The following is a 20,778-nucleotide window of genomic DNA, read 5'->3' as shown; positions in this document are numbered from 1 at the left end:
TATGGGTTGAGCTAAGAAATCGCAGGGGTAAAAGGACCCTGATGGCAGTTATTTATAGGCCTCCAAACAGCTACAGTGATGTGGACTAGAAATTACAACAGGAAATAGAAAAGGCTTGTCAGAAGGGCGGTGTTATGATAATTGTTGGGGATTTTAACATGCGAGTGGATAGGGAAAATCAGGTCGGCACTGGATCTCAAGAGAGAGAATTTGTAGAATGTCTGCGAGATGGCTTTTTAGAACAGCTTGTTGTTGAGCCCACTAGGGGATCGGATGTACTGGATTGGGTATTGTGTAATGAACCGGAGGTGATTGGAGAGATTGAGGTGAAGGAACCCTTAGGAGGCAGTTATCATAACATGATTGAGTTCGCTGTGAAATTAGAAAAAGAAGCCGAAATCTGATATGTCGGTATTTCAGTGGAGTAAAGGAAATTACAGTGACATGAGAGAGGAACTGGCTAAAGTTGACTGGAAAGGGACACTGGCGGGAAAGATGGCAGAGCAGCAGTGGCTGAAGTTTATGCGAGAAATGAGGAAGGTGCAAGACAGGTATATTCCAAAAAAGAAATTTTGGAATGGAAAGAGGAAGCAACAATGTTTGACAAGAGAAGTCAAAGCCAAAGTTAAAGCAATGGAGGGGGCATACAAGGAAGTAAAAATTAGTGGGAAGACAGAGGATTGGAAAGTTTTTATAAGCTTACAAAAGGATACTAAGAAGGTCATTAAGAGGGAAAAGATTAACTATGAAAGGAAGCTAACAAATAATATCAAAGACGATACTGAAAGCTTTTTCAAGTATATAAAGAGTAAAAGACAGGTGAGAGTAGATATAGGACCGATAGAAAATTATGCTGGAGAAATTGTAATGGGAGATAAGGAGATGGTGGAAGAACTGAATGAATATTTTGCATCAGTCTTCTCTGAGGAAGACATCAGCAGTATACCGGACACTCAAGGGTGGCAGGTAAGAGAAGTGTGCGCAGTCACAATTACGACAGAGAAAGTACTCAGGAAGCTGAATATTCTAAAGGTAGGTAAATCTCCCAGACCAGACAGAATGCACCCGCGTGTTCTGTAGGAAGTAGCTGTGGAGATTCCGGAGGCATTAGCAATGATCTTTCAAAAGTCGGTAGATGCTGGCATGGTTCCGGAGGACTGGAAGATTGCAAATGTCACTCCGCTATTTAAGAAGGGGGCAAGGAAGCAAAAAAGAAATTGTAGACCTGTTAGTATGACATCAGTGATTGGGAAGTTGTTGGAGTCGATTGTCAAGGATGAGGTTACAGAGTACCTGCAGGCATATGACAAGATAGGCAGAACTCAGCATGGATTCCTTAAAGGAAAATCCTGCCTGACAAACCTATTACAATTTTTTGAGGAAATTACCAGTAGGCTAGACAAGGGAGATGCAGTGGATGTTGTATATTTGGATTTTCAGAAGGCCTTTGACAAGGTGCCACAAATGATAACAAGATAAGAGCCCATGGAATTACGGGAAAGTTACATACGTGGATAGAGCGTTGGCTGATTGGCAGGAAACAGAGAGTGGGAATAAAGGGATCCTATTCTGGTTGACTGCCGATTACCAGTGGTGTTCCACAGGGGTCCGTGTTGGGGCCGCTTCTTTTTACATTGTACATCAATGATTTGGATTATGGAATAGATGGCTTTGTGGCTAAGTTTGCTGACGATACAAAGATAGGTGGAGGGGCCGGTAGTGCTGAGGAAATGGAGAGTCTGCAGAGAGACTTGGATAGATTGGAAGAATGGGCAAAGAAGTGGCAAATAAAATACAATGTTGGAAAGTGTATGGTTATGCACTTTGGCAGAAGAAATAAACGGGGAGAGAATTCAAAATTCTGAGATACAGTGGGACTTGGGAGTCCTCGTACAGGCTACCCTTAAGGTTAACCTCCAGGTTGAGTCGGTGGCGAAGAAGGCGAATGCAATGTTGGCATTCATTTCTAGAGGAATAGAGTATAGAAGCAGGGATGTGATGTTGAGGCTCTATAAGGCGCTGGTGAGACCTCACTTGGAGTACTGTGGGCAGTTTTGGTCTCCTTATTTAAGAAAGGATGTGCTGACGTTGGAGAGGGTACAGAGAAGATTCACTAGAATGATTTCAGGAATGAGAGGGTTAACATATGAGGAACATTTGTCCGTTCTTGGACTGTATTCCTTAGAGTTTAGAAGAATGAGGGGAGACCTCAGAGAAACATTTCGAATGTTGAAAGGCATGGACAGAGTGGATGTGGCAAAGTTGTTTCCCATGATGGGGAAGTCTAGTACGAGAGGGCATGACTTAAGGATTGAAGGGCACCCATTCAGAACAGAAATGCGAAGAAATTTTTTTAGTCAGAGGGTGGTGAATCTATGGAATTTGTTGCCACGGGCAGCAGTGGAGGCCAAGTCATTGGGTGTATTTAAGGCAGAGATTGATAGGTATCTGAGTAGCCAGGGCATCAACGGTTATGGTGACTGGGACTAAATGGGAGAATGGATCAGCTCATTATATAATGGCGGAGCAGACTCGATGGGCCGAATGGCTGACTTCTGCTCCTTTGTCTTGTGGTCTTATGGTCTTATTCCAGCACTGCACGGTTAGAAGATGATTTCTCTCTCCAACTTGGGTTGAACTTAACTGTAAGTGTGATGCCAGATCCCACCTTGCAACTCATTTGAAATGCTGTCCTGCACTCATTGATGGATTTTGTAAATCTTTTAAAGGTTAAAAATGACAAAGAATTTGTCTACGGGAATCTCGAACACAACACACCAGTGTTGCTGTCTCTGTCCAGATACTGAAAAAGTGGAGCAACGGATTCACTCGATCATTCCTCCTGCTCAGACAGTGGAAATGGATTCACTCGCCCATCTCAACTGAAGGTACGTCAGCAAGTACACACTGAGCAAGGCCATTCACCTGTTCTGTGTGTGAGAAAGGATTCAGTCAGTCTTCCCACCTGTGGACACACCAGTCAGTTCACACTGCACAGAGGCTGGTCATCTGCTGAATTTGTGGAGAAGGATTTATTCGGTCATCTGACCTAATGGCTCACCAGCGAGTTCACACCAGTGAGCAGCCGTTCACCTGCTCAGACTGTGGGAAGGGATTCACTTGCTCATCCACCTTAATGATACACCAGCGAGTTCACACTGGGGAGCGGCCATTCACCTGCTCGGACTGTGGGAAGGGATTCACTCAGTCATCCCAACTGAAGGTACATCAGTGAATTCACACCGGAGAGAGGCCGTTCACCTGTTCAGACTGCGGGAAGAGATTCACTCGGTCATCCGACCTACTGCTACACAAGTCAGTTCACACTGGAGAGAGGCAATTCACCTGCTCAGACTGTGGGAGTGGATTCACTCAGTCATTCACTCTAATGGCACACCAGCAGGTTCACACTGGGGACAGGCCGTTCACCTGCTCGGACTGTGGGAAGGGATTCACTTGCTCATCTAATCTGAAGGTACATCAGCGAGTTCACACTGGGGGGAGGCCATTCACCTGCTCAGAGTGTGGGAAAGGATTCACTCAGTCATCCAGCCTACAAGCACACTGGTCTGTTCACACTGGGAAGCGGCCATTCACCTGCTCAGACTGTGGGAAGGGATAAACTCATTCATTTCAACTGAAGGTACATCAGCGAGTTCACACTGGGGAGAGGCCATTCACCTGCTCAGAGTGTGGGAAGGGATTCACTCAGTCATCCCAACTGAAGGTACATCAGTGAATTCACACCGGAGAGAGGCCGTTCACCTGTTCAGACTGCGGGAAGGGATTCACTCGGTCATCCGACCTACTGCTACACAAGTCAGTTCACACTGGAGAGAGGCCATTCACCTGCTCGGACTGTGGGAAAGGATTCAATTCATCATCCCAACTGAAGGTACATCAGCGAGTTCACACTGGGGAGAGGCCATTCACCGGTTCAGACTGTGGGAAGGGATTCACTCAGTCATCATCCCTCATGGCACACCAGCGAGTTCACATAGGGGAGCGGCCGTTCATCTGCTCGGTGTGTGGGAAGGGATTCACTCGGTAATCTCAACTGCAGAGACACCAGCGAGTTCACACTGGATAGAGGCCAATCGCCTGCTCAGACTTTGGGAAGTAAAGCCATTAAACATAGAAACATAGAAAATAGGTGCAGGAGTAGGCCATTCGGCCCTTCGAGCCTGCACCGCCATTTATTATGATCATGGCTGATCATCCAACTCAGAACACCGCCCCAGCTTTCCCTCCATACCCCCTGACCCCCGTAGCCACAAGGGCCATATCTAACTCCCTCTTAAATATAGCCAATGAACTGGCCTCAACTGTTTACTGTGGCAGAGAATTCCACAGATTCACCACTCTCTGTGTGAAGAAGTTTTTCCTAATCTCGGTCCTAAAAGGCTTCCCCTCTATCCTCAAACTGTGACCCCTCGTTCTGGACTTTCCCAACATCGGGAACAATCTTCCTGCATCTGGCCTGTCCAATCCCTTTAGGATCTTATACGTTTCAATCAGATCCTCCCTCAATCTTCTAAATTCCAACAAGTGCAAGCCCAGTTCATCCAGTCTTTCTTCATATGAAAGTCCTGCCATCCCAGGAATCAATCTGGTGAACCTTCTGTGTACTCCCTCTATGGCAAGGATGTCTTTCCTCAGATTAGGGGACCAAAACTGCACACAATACTCCAGGTGTGGTCTCACCAAGCCCTTGTACAACTGCAGTAGTACCTCCCTGCTCCTGTACTCAAATCCTCTCGCTATAAATGCCAGCATACCATTCGCCTTTTTCACCGCCTGCTGTACCTGCATGCCCACTTTCAATGACTGGTGTATAATGACACCCAGGTCTCGTTGCACCTCCCCTTTTCCTAATCGGCCACCATTCAGATAATAATCTGTTTTCCTATTTTTGCCACCAAAGTGGATAACTTCACATTTATCCACATTAAATTGCATCTGCCATGAATTTGCCCACTCACCCAACCTATCCAAGTCACCCTGCATCCTCTTAGCATCCTCCTCACAGCTAACACTGCCACCCAGCTTCGTGTCATCCGCAAACTTGGAGATGCTGCATTTAATTCCCTCATCCAAGTCATTAATATATATTGTAAACAACTGGGGTCCCAGCACTGAGCCTTGCGGTACCCCACTAGTCACTGCCTGCCATTCTGAAAAGGTCCCGTTTATTGCCACTCTTTGCTTCCTGTCTGCTAACCAACTCTCCACCCACACCTATACCTTACCCCCAATACCATGTGCTTTAAGTTTGCACACTAATCTCCTGTGTGGGACCTTGTCAAAAGCCCTCTGAAAATCCAAATATACCACATCCACTGGTTCTCCCCTATCCACTCTACTAGTTACATCCTCAAAAAATTCTATGAGATTCGTCAGACATGAGTTTCCTTTCACAAATCCATGCTGACTTTGTCCGATCATTTCACCGCTTTCCAAATGTGCTGTTATCACATCCTTGATAACTGACTCCAGCAGTTTCCCCACCACCGACGTTAGGCTAACTGGTCTATAATTCTCCGGTTTCTCTCTCCCTCCTTTTTTAAAAAGTGGAGTTACATTAGCCACCCTCCAATCCTCAGGAAGTAGTCCAGAATCTAACGAGTTTTGAAAAATTATCACTAATGCATCCACTATTTCTTGGGCTACTTCCTTAAGCACCCTGGGATGCAGACCATCTGGCCCTGGGGATTTATCTGCCTTCAATCCCTTCAATTTACCTAACACCACTTCCCTACTAACATGTATTTCGCTCAGTTCCTCCATCTCACTGGACCCTCTGTCCCCTACTATTTCTGGAAGATTATTTATGTCCTCCTTAGTGAAGACAGAACCAAAGTAATTATTCAATTGGTCTGCCATGTCCTTGCTCCCCATAATCAATTCACCTGTTTCTGTCTGCAGGGGACCTACATTTGTTTTTACCAGTCTTTTCCTTTTTACATATCTATAAAAGCTTTTACAGTCCGTTTTTATGTTGCCTGCCAGTTTTCTCTCATAATCTTTTTTCCTCTTCCTAATTAAGCCCTTTGTCCTCCTCTGCTGAACTCTGAATTTCTCCCAGTCCTCAAGTGAGCCACTTTCTCTGGCTAATTTGTATGTTTCTTCTTTGGAATTGATACTATCCCTAATTTCCCTTGTCAGCCACGGGTGCACTACCTTCCTTGATTTATTCTTTTGCCAAACTGGGATGAACATTTGTTGCAGTTCATCCATGCAACCTTTAAATGCTTGCCATTGCATATCCACCGTCAATCCTTTGTGTCATTTGCCAGTCTATCTTAGCTAATTCACGTCTCATACCTTCAAAGTTACCCCTCTTTAAGTTCAGAACCTTTGTTTCTGAACTAACTATGTCAGTCTCCATCTTAATGAAGAATTCCACCATATTATGGTCACTCTTACCCAAGGGACCTCTCACGACAAGATTGCTAATTAACCCTTCCTCATTGCTCAAAACCCAGTCCAGAATAGCCTGCTCTCTAGTCGGTTCCTCGACATGTTGGTTCAAAAAACCATCCCGCATACATTCCAAGAAATCCTCTTCCTCAGCACCTTTACCAATTTGGTTCACCCAATCTACATGTAGATTGAAGTCACCCATAATAACTGCTGTTCCTTTATTGCACACATTTCTAATGTGTGTCAGAGGTAATTTTTTCACAAAGAGCATGGTAGGTGCATGGAATGCACTGCAGGATGAGAGGGTAGAGGTGCATACAATGCGATCTTTTAAGAGACTCTTAGATATATACATGGAGCTTAGAAAAATAAAGGACATTGCGGTAGGAAAATTCTAGGCAGCTTCTAGAGTAGGTTACGTGGCAGGCAGAGTATAGTGGGACAAAGAGCCTGTAATGTGCTGTAGATTTCTATTTTCTCTGTTCTATTTGTTATACCATGGATGTCTGCTTGGTAAATGTTCTTAAGCCGTGAAGCAAATGTTGTTAAAAGTTTTCCTTTTTGCAGTATTTTTCTATTGTCATTGTTTTTTGGTATTCCAGATAGCTGGGTGTCAAGAGTCCTGATGAAGGGTCTTGGCCCAAAACGTTGATTCTCATCCATAGATGCTGCCTGACTTGCTGAGCTCCTCCAGCACTTTGTGTGTATCGCTCCAGACATCCAGCATCTGCAATATCTCGTGTCCCAGATACTGGTATGTTTATCGAAAGGACACGCAGGCAGGGAAAGAGGGTGGTGTGGCTCTGTTGGGAAAAAAAATAAAATCAAATCATTAGAAAGAGGTGACATACGGTTGGAAGATGTTGAGTCATTGTGGATAGAACTAAGGAACAGCAATGGTGAAAAGACCCTGATGGGAGTTTTTTGAAGATTCCCAAACAGTAGGACGTATATTATCCACAAATTACAACAGGAGAAAGAAAATGCATGCCAAAACAGCAATGTTACAATAGTCATGAGAGATAGTCATGCAGATATATTGGAAAAATCAGGTAGGTGCAGGATCCCAAGAGGGGGATTTCCTACGATGCCCTCAAGATGGCTTTTTAGAGCAGCTCCTGGTTGAGCCCAGCTGGGGACCAACTATTCTCGATTGGGTGTTGTGCAACGAACAGGAATTAATTAGAGCACTTAAGGAGAAAGAACCCACAGGGGCAAGTGATCGTAAAATATTGGAGTTCATCCTGAAATGTGAGAAGGAGAAGCTGCTGTACTGTCTGTACACCCATGATTGTGTAGCCAAGTTTCCATCGAACTCAATATATCAGTTTGCTGATGACACAACAATTGTAGGCCGTATCTCGGGTAATGATGAGTTTGAGTACAGAGAGGAAATTAAGAACCTGGTGGCATGTTGTGAAGACAATAACCTATCGCTCAACGTCAGCAAGACGAAGGAATTGGTTTTTAAATCAGAAGGAGTAGTGGACAGCACGACTCCATTTACATCAGTGGTGTGCAAGTGGAACAGGTCAAAAGCTTTAAGTTCCTCAGGGTCAATATCACAAATGTCCTGACTTGGTCCAACCAAGCATAGTTCACTGCCAAGAAGGCCCACCAGCACCTTTACTTCCTGAGGAAACTAAAGAAATTTGGCCTGTCCCCTAGAACCCACAGTCATTTTTAGAGATGACCGTAGAAAGCATTCTTCTAGGGTGCATTACAACCTGGTATGGAAGTTGTCCTGTCCAAGACGGGAAGAAGCTGCAGAAGATCGTGAACATGGCCCAGCACATCACACAAGCCAATCTTCCGTCCGTGGACTCACTTTACACCGCGTGTTGTTAGAGCAGTGCTGCCAGGATAATCAAGGACACGACCCACCCAGCCAACACACTTTTCGTCCCTCTTCCCTCCAGGAGAAGGCTCAGAAGCTTGAAGACTTGAACGGCCAAATTTGGGAACAGCTTCTTTCCAAATGTGATAAGACTGCTGAATGGATCCTGACCCAGATCTGGGCCATGCCCTCCAAATATCCGGACCAGCCTCTCGGGTTTTTTTGCACTACCTTACTTTCCATTTTTCTATTTTCTATTTATGATTTATAATTTAAATTTTTAATATTTACTAACTTTTACTATTTTTAATATTTAATATTTGTAATCCAGGGAGTGGGAAGCACAGAATCAAGTATCAGTGTGATGATTGTACGTTCTAGTATCAATTGTTTGGCGACAATAAAGTATAAAGTATATGTATTCCAGGTCAACCACTCACCTCCCACCCCTGTCACCATTTCCACCTTCCCACCTCCCCCTCACCTGGATCCACCTCTCACTCCCCAGCTCTTGCCCCATCCCCACCCCTCACCTCTTTTCTCGGACTATTTCCCGTCCACTCTCAGTCCAGAGGGAAGGTCTCGGCCCGAAATGTTGACGGTCCATTTCCCTCCACAGATGCTGCCCGACCCACTGAGTTCCTCCGGCAGTTTGTTCTTTGGTCTGTATAACCCGTGTTAGTGTGGGGAGCGGGATTTTACACCATATTCCCGGTACAATCTCAACAAAACACAAATAATTGTCACTTTGCCCGGACCATTGGCCCCGCTTGCAGGGCAACAGTCTGCCGGTGTTTGCCCCCCAATGTGGTGAATCGCCACCACCGTGGGCTCAGACATTTCCACAGATGAGCCCCTCCTGTCCCCACCGGGACAAACATCCTGTCCGCCCCCTCTCTCACCGTCTTCATCCGCTCCCTCCCCGGGGAACCGGCATCAAACCGACGGGCCGAGCGGTCTCCTCCTACCTCTCAGCGATACATCAGACTCCGGCCGCAGGAGACGCTTCACAAACGCCCCAACTTCCCTCGGAGGGAAATGGAAATAAATCAGAAAGCGGACATTTACTTTGGGATTTTGTTCCGATTTGACGGGCAGGTCGCAATGCGGCAGGAGACCGGGTAACGCCCTCTCGGCTGGTCCGCCTCCACTATTGGGTGTAACAGTGATTGACATCGCTTCGCACCAATGGGAATAGCGCAGCTCTGCAATCAATTCAATTCCTCTGTTGACTGTTCGGGTGGTGGGCGTGCCTCGCGCTCAGTAGCTCAGCCGTTAAACCGAAAAAGCTCGAGCACAGCAGCGCGTGTGTGACGTAAGGCACCGTGCTCGTGACAGGAGATGCAGATACGGGGAGACCATGGGTGACGTCAGGCGCGTGCAGGAGGGGCTGCTGTGTGACGTAACGTGAGGGGAGAGCTTCAGTTTTAAAACACCTTTTGTTGGGTCCGATCTGGAACAACAAAATTAAATTCGGGTTTCATCGGGAGCGGATCCGGTGTTGTGAGATGTGTCCGGCTGTGCCGTCTTGTTGGTGGAGTGGGCAGCGGGGTGTTTGTCTCCGGGCTCTCCTCAGCTCCGGTTTTCACTTTGCGACCGAGCCCGGGCCGTGGATCAATTCCTTGTGGTTCTGCAGGGGGTTTGGGGCGAAGGGACAGTCTGTCTGTCTGTCTGTCTGTCTGTGTGGGTCGGGGTTATGAGTGGGTCCCGGGACACATTAACTTGTAAACACCGGACCATCTGGTGAATTGGATCAGACAGCTTCGCTCGCCTGTCCTTTCAGGAAACAACACTTCTCTCTTCATATTAATGACTGTCTAAACTTGCTGTGAACAAGATTCTGTGTTACAAGATTGTGAGTTACAGAGTCTAGGACAGCTGTCACCGTCATGGGCTGCGAGTGCAGACAGGGATTGGGGTCACTGAGCTGTGCATCAGAGAAGGACACGGGTTTGTACAGCCTCCTGTGGGGTAGAAATGTCCACACGGTGAATTCGGATCTGCTGGCACATCGGGAGTCTGAAAGGGAAAGGGAATAGGGAAGGGGCTGAGCAGAGAGTTTTAACAGGGGTGGAGGGGTACAGGAGCTGTCTGATAGATCGTTTTTAATTGTTTTTTATAATCTCACAGATGGTGACTGAGGAAGGAGCTCGTTGACGGAGGATATCCGGAGGCGAGCAGCTCAGATACGGAATCAGGAATTGAATTGCATTGACTTTATTTCTTACATCCATGAGGAGTAAAAATCTTTACGTTACGTCTCCATCTAAATGTGCAACGTGTAATCATAGTAATTTATAATAAATAAAACAGACAATGTAATATAGAGGACACTCAGATCAGCGTGAGTTAATCAGTCTGACGGCCTGGTGGAAGAAGCTGTCCCGGAGCCTGTTGGTCATGGCTTTTATGTTGCGGTACCGCTTCCCGGATGGTATCAGGAGAATGACAGTGTTGTGATTTTCTGTGTCACGGGTACAGACAGTCGTCTCAAGTGAGGAGTTTGTGTGGAGATGCAGCTTCTCTGGAGGTGGAGGAAAGAGGACACACCAACAGGTGGAACCAGCTGTGGGAAGACATGGTTTGTCAGGTCTGATGATGAGCTGAATGTACCATAACCTTCAGACTGAATCAGAAAACCATTCTGAGGTTATTTGACATGTCAGAAGCAGGGGAGATGTGACACATGTGCAGAGGGCAGGGGTTGTGTCTCCATGAGACCCTCAGTGAGATGGTTCAAGTTACAATGTGCAGGGCTGAAAGCACAGTGTTTGGGGCCGGATTTAATCACTGATTCTGACACAGTGAGAGGGTTAGTTTTGCTGTAAGGAGGAAACATTAATGGAGAAAGAGACAGGAACTTCATCAATTCTACACGGGTCCCATTTATCAGCACTTGGCTCTTAGCCGACTGTATCTCAGCAGTTTCTTTCTTTTTTCTTTTCAAATCTTTTTATTATTATTATATTATTCAAAAATAACACGAGTACATCAAATTAAGCAACACAATGTCTAGAGGAAAAAAACATTATTTTAAAGATTGAAAAATGTTGCTGATAATTAAAAAAAAAACTACTAAGCAGAAAATCTGGGATAAAACCCCATTAGGTGTTCAACCCGGAGCCATGCGTCATACAAAAAGCCTCTAAAAATAAACATCAAACCGCCAGCAAGAAAAAAAATATATACCAAAAATTTACAATTAGATCATGGAGGAAATCTATCAATTAACTCAAATGATAATAACGAGCAAATGAACCCCATCTTTTCTCAAAATCAAATAAAGGTTCAAAGGTTCGACTTCTAATTTTCTCCAAACTAAGACATAGCATCACTTGAGAGAACCATTGCGACAAAGTGGGAGCTGATGTATCCTTCCACTTCAACAAAATGACCCTCCTAGCTATCAATGTAACAAATGCAATAACATGATGGTCAGACATAGAGATATCACGGATATTTTGAGGAATTATTCCAAAAAGTACAGTTAATTTGCTAAATTGTAAATTAATTTTAAGTGCTTTAGAAATTGTCGAAAAAACTGACATCCAGTACTGTTCCTGTATAGAACAAGACCAAAATATGTTGTCATCGTCCGGTCCATAAAGACGGTATTCCGGTTCACGGTCCGGTCCATCGACCCCTGATCCAGGTTTTCCTGTCTACACTGGACATCTGGTAGATCATCAAGTTTCGGGCCGACCAAAGAGCGTCTTTCACCGAGCTGATCTGCCAGCAGCACCGGACGTTTTTTTTTTGTGTTTTTTTTTTGGAGTTCCAAACAATCACACTTTATTTAAACAGTACAATTCCAAATTCAAATACTTTAGGTCAACTGCCCACACTCAGTGATTTTAACCGTGGCTTTTGGTGTTCCATTCATGGTGCCACATCTCTCCATCTTCTTTACCACATCCATTCCTTCTACCACAGATCCAAACACAACATGTTTCCCATCCAACCAGCTGCTCCTTGTGACGCATATGAAGAACTGTGAACCATTTGTATTTGGTCCAGCATTGGCCATGGACAGGATGCCTGGCCCCGTGTGCTTCAGCTGAAAATTCTCATCTTTAAACTTCTCCCCATAGATGGACTTGCCTCCAGTGCCGTCATGTTTTGTGAAGTCGCCACCCTGGCACATGAAGCCAGGAATGATTCTGTGGAACGTTGAGCCTTTGTAACCGAAACCCTTCTCGCCTGTGCATAATGCACGGAAGTTTTCTGCAGTCTTTGGGACAATATCTGGTCTTAGCTCCATCACTAGGCGACCCTGGGGTTTATCCTGAATAGAGATGTCCATAAAAACCTTGGGGTTTTTGCCGGCCATGGTTCTGCAGTTTCCGAGGTCGGAGAAAAACGCAAGCGGTAAGCTGTACACTGCCTTTGTCACTGTGCGACGATGCAGCCAAAAAGCGGAGAAGCGATACCCACAACTGTCCGGACCCTTTCGGATCCTGCTAGTCTTCCCTCTATTAAGTTAGACCGACTGTCTACAGGACACCGATTTATCCTACTTCTCTCCAACGTTTGAAGTAGGTTTGGTGTAATTTCTCTCAATCTTGGACAGAAGTTGTCTTTTTCTCCCTCGTCGCGAAAGCTCTTTTGGAATATAGCTGATCGTGTAAAATAGCTGATATTTCACCAACCAAATGAGAGAGGCGGACCTGGTTTGTATGAATACTCCTCCTCTCAGCTGATAGTCCTGTCGAACTGTTCCGCCCGCCCTCTCTAGCGTCTGATGTTAGTGCAAGCACTCATTTAAGGAGGTATTTCTTAACTTACAGCAAAAGTCTGGAGGAAGAAACGCCCCACGAGAAGGGTGCACCATCTGTGGAGAATTCCCAAGGAAGTTAGGATGCTATATCTTTGAAATAATATACGTTGTAATGAGGATTAATTAATTGATGGTAGTCAAGAGGACTGGGAAAGTTTAAAACTACAAGGTATGCCACAAAAATTGTAAAGAATGTGGGACACATGAGTAAATTATTAAAAATATTGATGGGGTTTTTACAGAAATACAAGCAAAAAGCCAAAAGTAATGTTGGTTTTTGAGGCTGATTGTAAAATTGGGAATGAGAAGGTACAGATTCTAAATAATGAAAATAATAACAGATTGCAAAGGTCTGTAGGGAGAGAGATTTTTTTTATTTTTATCAGTGAAAAAGTACAGGACAAATTTGTAACTTTACAAATGAGTGGCATCAGAGATAGTGGATGCATTGGTTGTAATCTGAGGAGACCGGATGTATGTTCTCAAATTTGTTGAAAATATAAAGATAAGTGGCTTATCAGGTGATGCAGAGTACACAAGAGCCTGCAACGTGATGAGCACAGGTTAAGTGGATGAGCAGGAAAGTGGCCTTTGAAATATAATATAGAACAAAATATGAAGTTGCCTGCCTGCTCTGGAAAGAAGAAAGACAAACCTGATTGTTAAATAGAGAGGTGTTTAGAGAATGTTGCAGTGCAAACTCAATCTCTAGCACACAAAAAGGGTGTGTAGGTTAAACAAATATGCAGAAAGGCCAATGGAATTTTGGCCTTTATTGTAAGGGTTATGGAATACAAGGGTAAGGATATTTTGTAGCAACTTTATTGGGAGCTCGTTAGACAACACCTGGCGTTCTGTGTACAGTTTAGATCTCGTCTTTAATAAAGGACATACTTGAATCAGGGGATTCACATATGGGGGCGAGGGGTGAGCGTGTAGGGAACAATGAGAAGTGATCTTACTGAAGCAAGATTCTGAGGGTGTTGTCAGACAAGATGCTGAGACGATGTTTCTCCAAGTGAGGATATCGAGAAAATGGGATATAGTTTGAGTAATTGGTTTCCCATTGATCAGGAGATGAAGACGAATTTCTTCTGCAGGTTGTGATCCTTTGGAATTCTCCACGTTAAGAGTTATGGTAGAGCCATAGAATATGCAATATATTGTAGGCATATGAACTACATGGAAATCTACAGGTGCAGAGAGAGAGTTGGAAAGTGGTGTAGAGGCCAAAACCAGATCAATAATGATCTTATTGCATGGGGTAGTGGGGATGAAGAGCCATTTGGCTCATGCTCTGTTTCTGATGCATTTAACTCAATGGAGCATTGAGAAGTTTTGCAATGTAGACAACGGTTTTGTATTTGATCATAGAGTACAATTGGCAATTAGTCGATGAACAAAGGAAGCAGTGACAGTGAAGAAAGTGGACACCACACATGCTCGTGACTACCCTGATAACATCAAGAGAGAAATATGCATCAATAAGATGTTGAACCATGAAAAGACTGTCGGCTTTTATGGGCATCGTCGAGGCCCATATCCAATACTTGTTTTTGGAGTATTGCAGTGGAGGAGAGCTCTTTGATAGAATAGGTAGGATCTGTGCTTAAACTTAGGGTTTAAAATAGAGAAGTTTGGGGTGAGGGGGGAAGGGTTAAAGATGTTTTGTATACGGATTGGCTAATTGTAATAATTTTGGTTATACCGTTGCTGTCACTTTTACAGATATATTTGTGTGGGTTTTTTAGTAATTGCACCTTTGTGTCCTGAGCTGGAAAAAGCTGGCATCCACTCCCAGACATTCTCCCTATAGAACACCCAGAAAACTAAATTATGGGAGAAATGGAACATCTGAAGTTGTACATAATACATTTCCAGATGTTACGGGGACAAAATAGGACAGGCTTTAAAGTTCAGCATGTAAGCTGCTTCAGTTGTCCTAGGTTTTTTGGTCTGTGGGCTAAATAGGGCATGTTGGAGAATCCATCTACTTGGGCACCTGAGTGAAATGAGGCCTGGGATTTGGGATTAAATTTAAGCGTGATGTAAAATGACATAATTTCAGACAATATTAATGATTTGCGAACTGATCCCAAGTTCAGCCTTTGATTAATGTGATCTGCCTTCCCACAGAGCCTGACGTGGGGATGCCCGAGGCAGATGCTGATGGGTTTTTCCAGCAGCTGATAGCAGGAGTGGTAAGTGCTCCTCATCATTTATCCCTTTGTTTTAAGTGAGTGTTTATGACGTGCAGCAGCAGTTTTCTCTATTTCGACGTACATTACTGAGCATGATCATAGATGGATTTACCTGCCCATGTTTGCTCTCGAAGAGCTTTGTCTGCCAGAATTGAACTAGCACTATAACCAGCAGTAAGGAGGTTAACAGTGCTTTGTCCCAATTTTCAAATGAGATCAATTTTGGAGCTCACCATAGTTCCCTTTGACAGTAAAATGCTGTTCATGGATGGGTGACCTCCCAAAGCATCTTCAGAAGTTTCATCATTCTTCCAGGCCAGCCTTCATACTCAACTTTCATATCGGCACTGGAAGTCTAGTGTGCACCCAGATTAAGTCACAAAATATTCTCTGAACCGATTGTCCAGCAATTGTATCTGACTAATTCTGCCAGAAATCTGTTCCATTTGTACAATTGATATTTTGTGGACTTGGAGAATTAGAAAAAGATGTAAATTCAGAATACCTGATTTATATTTGTCTTTGCCTACTTTCAGGAATATCTTCACAGCAATGGAATTACACACAGGGACATCAAGCCAGAGACTCTGTTACTTGATGACCAAGGTATAAGGATGCAAATCTCTTCACTTTTATTGTGTAATAGAACAAAAATTGGGTATCGTTATGCCTTATTCACAGCATTTGAGACATTTAGACAATAGGTGCAGGAGTAGGCCATTCGGCCCTTCGAGCCAGCACCGCCATTCACTGTGATCATGGCTGATCATCCACGATCAGTACCCAGTTCCTGCCTTATCCCCATACCCTTTGATTCCACCATCTTTAAGAGCTCTATCCATCTCTTTCTTGAAAGCATCCAGAGACTTGGCCTCCACAGCCTTCTGGGGCAGAGCATTCCATACATCCACCACTCTCTGGGTGGAAAAAGTTTTTCCTCAACTCTGTTGTAATTCTTAAACTGTGGCCTCTGGTTCTGGACTCACCCATCAGCGGGAACATGCTTCCTGCCTGCAGCGTGTCCAATCCCTTAATAATCTTCTATGTTTCAATAGGATCCCCTCTCAGCCTTCTAAATTCCAGAGTATGCAAACTCAGCCGCTCCAATCTTTCAACATATGACAGTCCCGCCATCCAGGGAATTAACCTTGTGAACCTACGCTGCACTCCCTCAATAGCAAGAATGTCCTTCCTCAAATTGGAGACCAAAACTGCACACAGTACTCCAGGTGTGGTCTCACCAGGGCCCTGTAGAGCTGCAGAAGGACCTCTTTGCTCTTATACTCAATTCCCCTTGTTATGAAGGCCAGCATGCTATTAGCTTTTGTCAGTGCCTGCTGTACTTGCGTGCTTGCTCTCAGTGACTGATGTACAACAACACCTAGATCTTGTTGTGTTTCCCCTTTTCCTAACTTGACTCCATTTAGATAATAATCTGCCTTCCTTTTCTTACCACTAAAGTGTTTAACCTCACATTTATCCACATTAAGCTGCATCTGCCCTATCACCCAGCCTGTCCAAGTCACCCTGCATTCTCATAACATCCTCCTCACATTTCACACTGCCACCCAGCTTTGTGTCATCGGCAAATTTGCTAATGTTACTTTTAATTCCCTCATCTAAATCATTAATATATATTGTAAACAGCTGCGGTCCCAGCACTGAACCCTGTGGTACCCCACTGGTCACCGCCTGCCATTCCGAAAGGGACCCGTTAATCGCTACTTTGTTTTCTGTCAGCCAGCCAATTTTCAATTCATGTCAGTACTCTGCCCCCAATACCATGTGCCCTAATTTTGCCCACTAATCTCCTGTGTGGGACTTCATCAAAGGCTTTCTGAAAGTCCAGGTACACTACATCCACTGGCTCTCCCTTGTCCATTTTCATAGTTACATCCTCAAAAAATTCCAGAAGATTAGTCAAGCACGATTTCCCCTTTGTAAATCCATGCTGACTCGGACCAACCTGTTACTACTATCCAGATGTGTTGTAATTTCATCTTTTATAATTGACTCCAGCATCTTTTCCACCACCGAAATCAGACTAACCGGTCTATAGTTTCCTGTTTTCTCTCTTCCTCCCTTCTTGAAGAGCGGGACAACATTAGCCACCCTCCAATCCACAGGAACTGATCCTGAATCTATAGAACATTGGAAAATAATTACCAATGCTTCCACGATTTCTAAAGCCACCTCCTTAAGTACCCTGGGATGCAGACCATCAGGTCCTGGGGACTTATCAGCTTTCAGACCCAACAGCCTATCCAACACCTTTTCTTGCCTAATATAAATTTCCTTCAATTCATCCATTAGCCTAGTTCTTTTGGCCACTATTACATCTGGGAAATTGTTTGTGTCTTCCCTAGTGAAGACAGATCCAAAGTACCTGTTCAACTCATCTGCCATTCCCTTGTTCCCCATAATAAATTCACCCGCTTCTGTCTTCAAGGGCCCAATTTTGGTCTTAACTATTTTTTTTTCCTTTTCACATACCTAAAGAAGCTTTTTACTATCCTCCTTTATATTCTTGGCTAGTTTACCTTCATACCTCATTTTTTTCCTCCACATATTGCCTTTTTATTTATCTTCTGTTGCTCTTTAAACGTTTCCCAATCCTCCGGCTTCCCACTCGTCTTTGCTATGTTATACTTCTCTTTTATTTTTAGAACTATACTCAAGCCCTCAGCAACAATATTCGTACCAGTTGACAATGATGAAAAGCTGAATGGGTCTTGAGTCAGTGATCGTTTCTGTATCTTTGTTCTCTTTGCTCAGTGTGCAAAGCATTTCTAGCAACGTAACAGGCTGAGATGTGCACATTCTTCAATAACTGCAGTCATCTCCATGCTATCTGATGGTGAGCATTTGTTGGATACGGATAAACAGTTTTGAGATCCATTAGCCCATGTGGGAGGAGGCTGCCCATCAAGCTTGAACATTTCCCCGCATGTCACCGAAACTTTGGAACTAGAGCTTTGTTCTTCAGAGCAACATCTGAATCAATGGGAGTGCTGCAGACCATGGGTCTATTTGTTCGATGTGTATGCTAAGGGAAGGTGGTAGGGGTTCCAGCTGAATTTATTTTTTTTCTCCCATTCCCCTGCAGTTTACCTCAAATTCATTTAATGGTGTTTTGACCTCGGCAAGTCTGGTGATTGAACAGACCGTTTTGGTTCTGCAGTAAGAAGATTTTGGGCAGGGTTCAACCCTGGTTATTATTGAATGGTTTGTGATATTTGGGAAATGCCCATGGCTGTGTTGGGTGTGCGATGGTTTAAAGTAGTGGTCACCAACCTTTTTAAGCCCAAGATCCCCTACCTCGACCTCAGTGAAAGGCAAGATCTACCTACTAAATCGTTTGGAGAAAAAACAGCTCAGATTGTACTTCCAATTTGTGGCCTTTTATTTGGGCGAATTGTATTTGAATTACATAAAATACTTTTTCGTGCCGAAATGCTTTACGCCAAAGAAGCAATTACCATTAATTTATATGGAAACAAAATTTTGAGCGTTTCCAGACCCAAAAAAATAACCTAACAAATCATACCAAATAACACTTAAAACCTAAAATAACAGTAACATATAGTAAAAGCAGGAATGATATGATAAATACACAGCCTATATAATGTATGTACAGTGTAGTTTCACTGAACAGAATCGCCAAACACGATTTGTAGAAAAGAATCGCCACATACACGCATGCACACATCATGCACGCGCACAGAGGTGCCCCCGGCCAGCCGGTCGGCAAGAATATTGTCAATATTAAACCGGTCTGCGGTGCCAGAAAGGTTGGGGTCCCCTGCCTTTGACCACAGGGCCACCAGGCAGTGGTCAGCACGTAATGTCCTGCAAGCCCTGCGGGAGAAGGACGTGATGGACACAGTGGGGTGGTTCCCTGAGCAGACCGTCCAGTTCATCTGGCAAAATGCCTCATCGCCAGACCTCACCAACAGGCACCAGGACCTCGCCTGGCTGGCGGTGAGAGGAGTCCTCCTGTATGCCCGGGACGTCATCTCCACACCCTGCTGCCCACGGGAGGACTGCAATGAGGAGGAGTCTGTGAACCACAGCTTGTACACTGAGTTCGCAGAGAGGGTGTGGAGCAGGATGGAAGGGACGGTATCGAGACTCATGCCCAACAGCTGAGTAACCGAGGATCCCTGATTTATGGGCTGCTCTTGGGGATGCACAGGGAGACCAACATCCGGTGCTGCTGGCAGATCATCAACTCGGTGAAAGATGTTCTTTGATCAGCCCGAAACTTGATGATCTACCAGCACATGGAGATGTCCGTGGGAGAATGCTGCCGACTGACAGATTCTCGGCTGCAGGAGTACGTGCTGAGGGATGCACTGAAACTCAGTGCAGCCACCGCAAGGGCCCAGTGGGGAAGGGCCACAGTTTAAGATTCGTCACCTGTGGGAGTGGGAGGGTCGGATGGGCAGTGTACACCTCATCAGCAGTATGGATAGTTGAATCAACATTGTGTCACAGGAGTGGCTAGAAATGGAGAAAGGTATTGACTGTAATGGAACTTCGATAAAGGAATGAGAGTCAACGCCTGGCATTTTATTGTAAATAAGTTTTATTCTTGACTAAGGTTTGAGAGTCAACGAATGATATATTGTAAACATCTTTATTTTGAACAAGGACTGAGAGTCAATGCATGATTTATTGTAAATAACTATTGACTAAAGACTCAGTCAACAAATGTTTTTTTTGTAAAGAACTTTATTTTGTAGTATTTCTGAATAAAGTACATTTTTGGAGAAGGTTAGTGAAGTGTCTTCTGTGGCCGGAGCCTGATCCTTCACTGAGAGGTGGGAGGAGACCAATCGGCCCATTGGCGATTCCGGCTCCCCTGGGTGGGAAGGAGGGATCCCGGCAGAAGATGGGTGGGGGAGGATTTTATTGGAAGGATGAAGATGGTGAGAGAGGGGGCGAACAGGATGTTTGTTCCGGTGGGGGCAGGAGGGGCTCATCTGTGGAAATGTCTGTGCCCACAGTGGTGGCGAGCAGTGGACTTCACCACATTGGGGGGCAAACACCGGCAGACTGTTGTCCTGCAAGCGGGGCCAATGGTCCGGGAAAAGTGACAATCATTTGGGATTTGTTGAGATTGTACCGGGAATATGGTGTAAAATCCCGCTCCCCACAGTAACACGGGTTATACAGACCAAAGAACAAACTGCCGGAGGAACTCAGTGGGTCGGGCAGCATCTGTGGAGGGAAATGGACCGTCAACATTTCAGGCCGAGACCCTCCCTCTGGACTGAGAGTGGATGGGAAATAGTCAGAGAAGAGAGGTGAGGGGTGGGGATGGGGCAAGAGCTGAGGAGTGAGAGGTGGATCCAGCTGAGGGGGCAGGTGGGAAGGTGGAAATAGTGACAGGGTTGGGAGGTGTTCTGTTCACTGTTCAGTCTGCTGGCTGGGCTCATTACCCAACCCCCGATGCAGTACAGGCCTTCCGCTTGTTGGACAATACACATGTTGCATTAAGATGCGCCTAACAAATTCTACATCTAAATCACCTACAG

At 44.8% G+C, this 20,778-nt stretch overlaps 1 protein-coding gene across 1 annotated transcript; it reads right to left on the bottom strand.

Moving 5' to 3' along the window:
• Positions 1–10,925: 10,925 nt before the first annotated feature.
• Positions 10,926–12,938, bottom strand: LOC140206703 (peptidyl-prolyl cis-trans isomerase-like). Its single transcript, XM_072274865.1, has one exon. The coding sequence runs from the start codon at positions 12,588–12,590 to the stop codon at positions 12,087–12,089; it is 504 nt and encodes a 167-aa protein (XP_072130966.1). The 5' UTR covers positions 12,591–12,938; the 3' UTR covers positions 10,926–12,086.
• Positions 12,939–20,778: the final 7,840 nt, after the last annotated feature.

Source organism: Mobula birostris, chromosome 13 (assembly GCF_030028105.1).
Source record: "Mobula birostris isolate sMobBir1 chromosome 13, sMobBir1.hap1, whole genome shotgun sequence".
Classification (NCBI taxonomy): domain Eukaryota; kingdom Metazoa; phylum Chordata; class Chondrichthyes; order Myliobatiformes; family Myliobatidae; genus Mobula; species Mobula birostris.
The sequence above is the reverse complement of the archived record's forward strand: the minus strand, read 5'-3'. Positions and strand labels throughout refer to the sequence as shown.

Coding starts and splice junctions, on each gene's coding strand:
- LOC140206703 (XM_072274865.1), bottom strand. CDS start 12,590: ATGGCCGGCAAAAACCCCAAGGTTTTTATGGACATCTCTATTCAGGAT.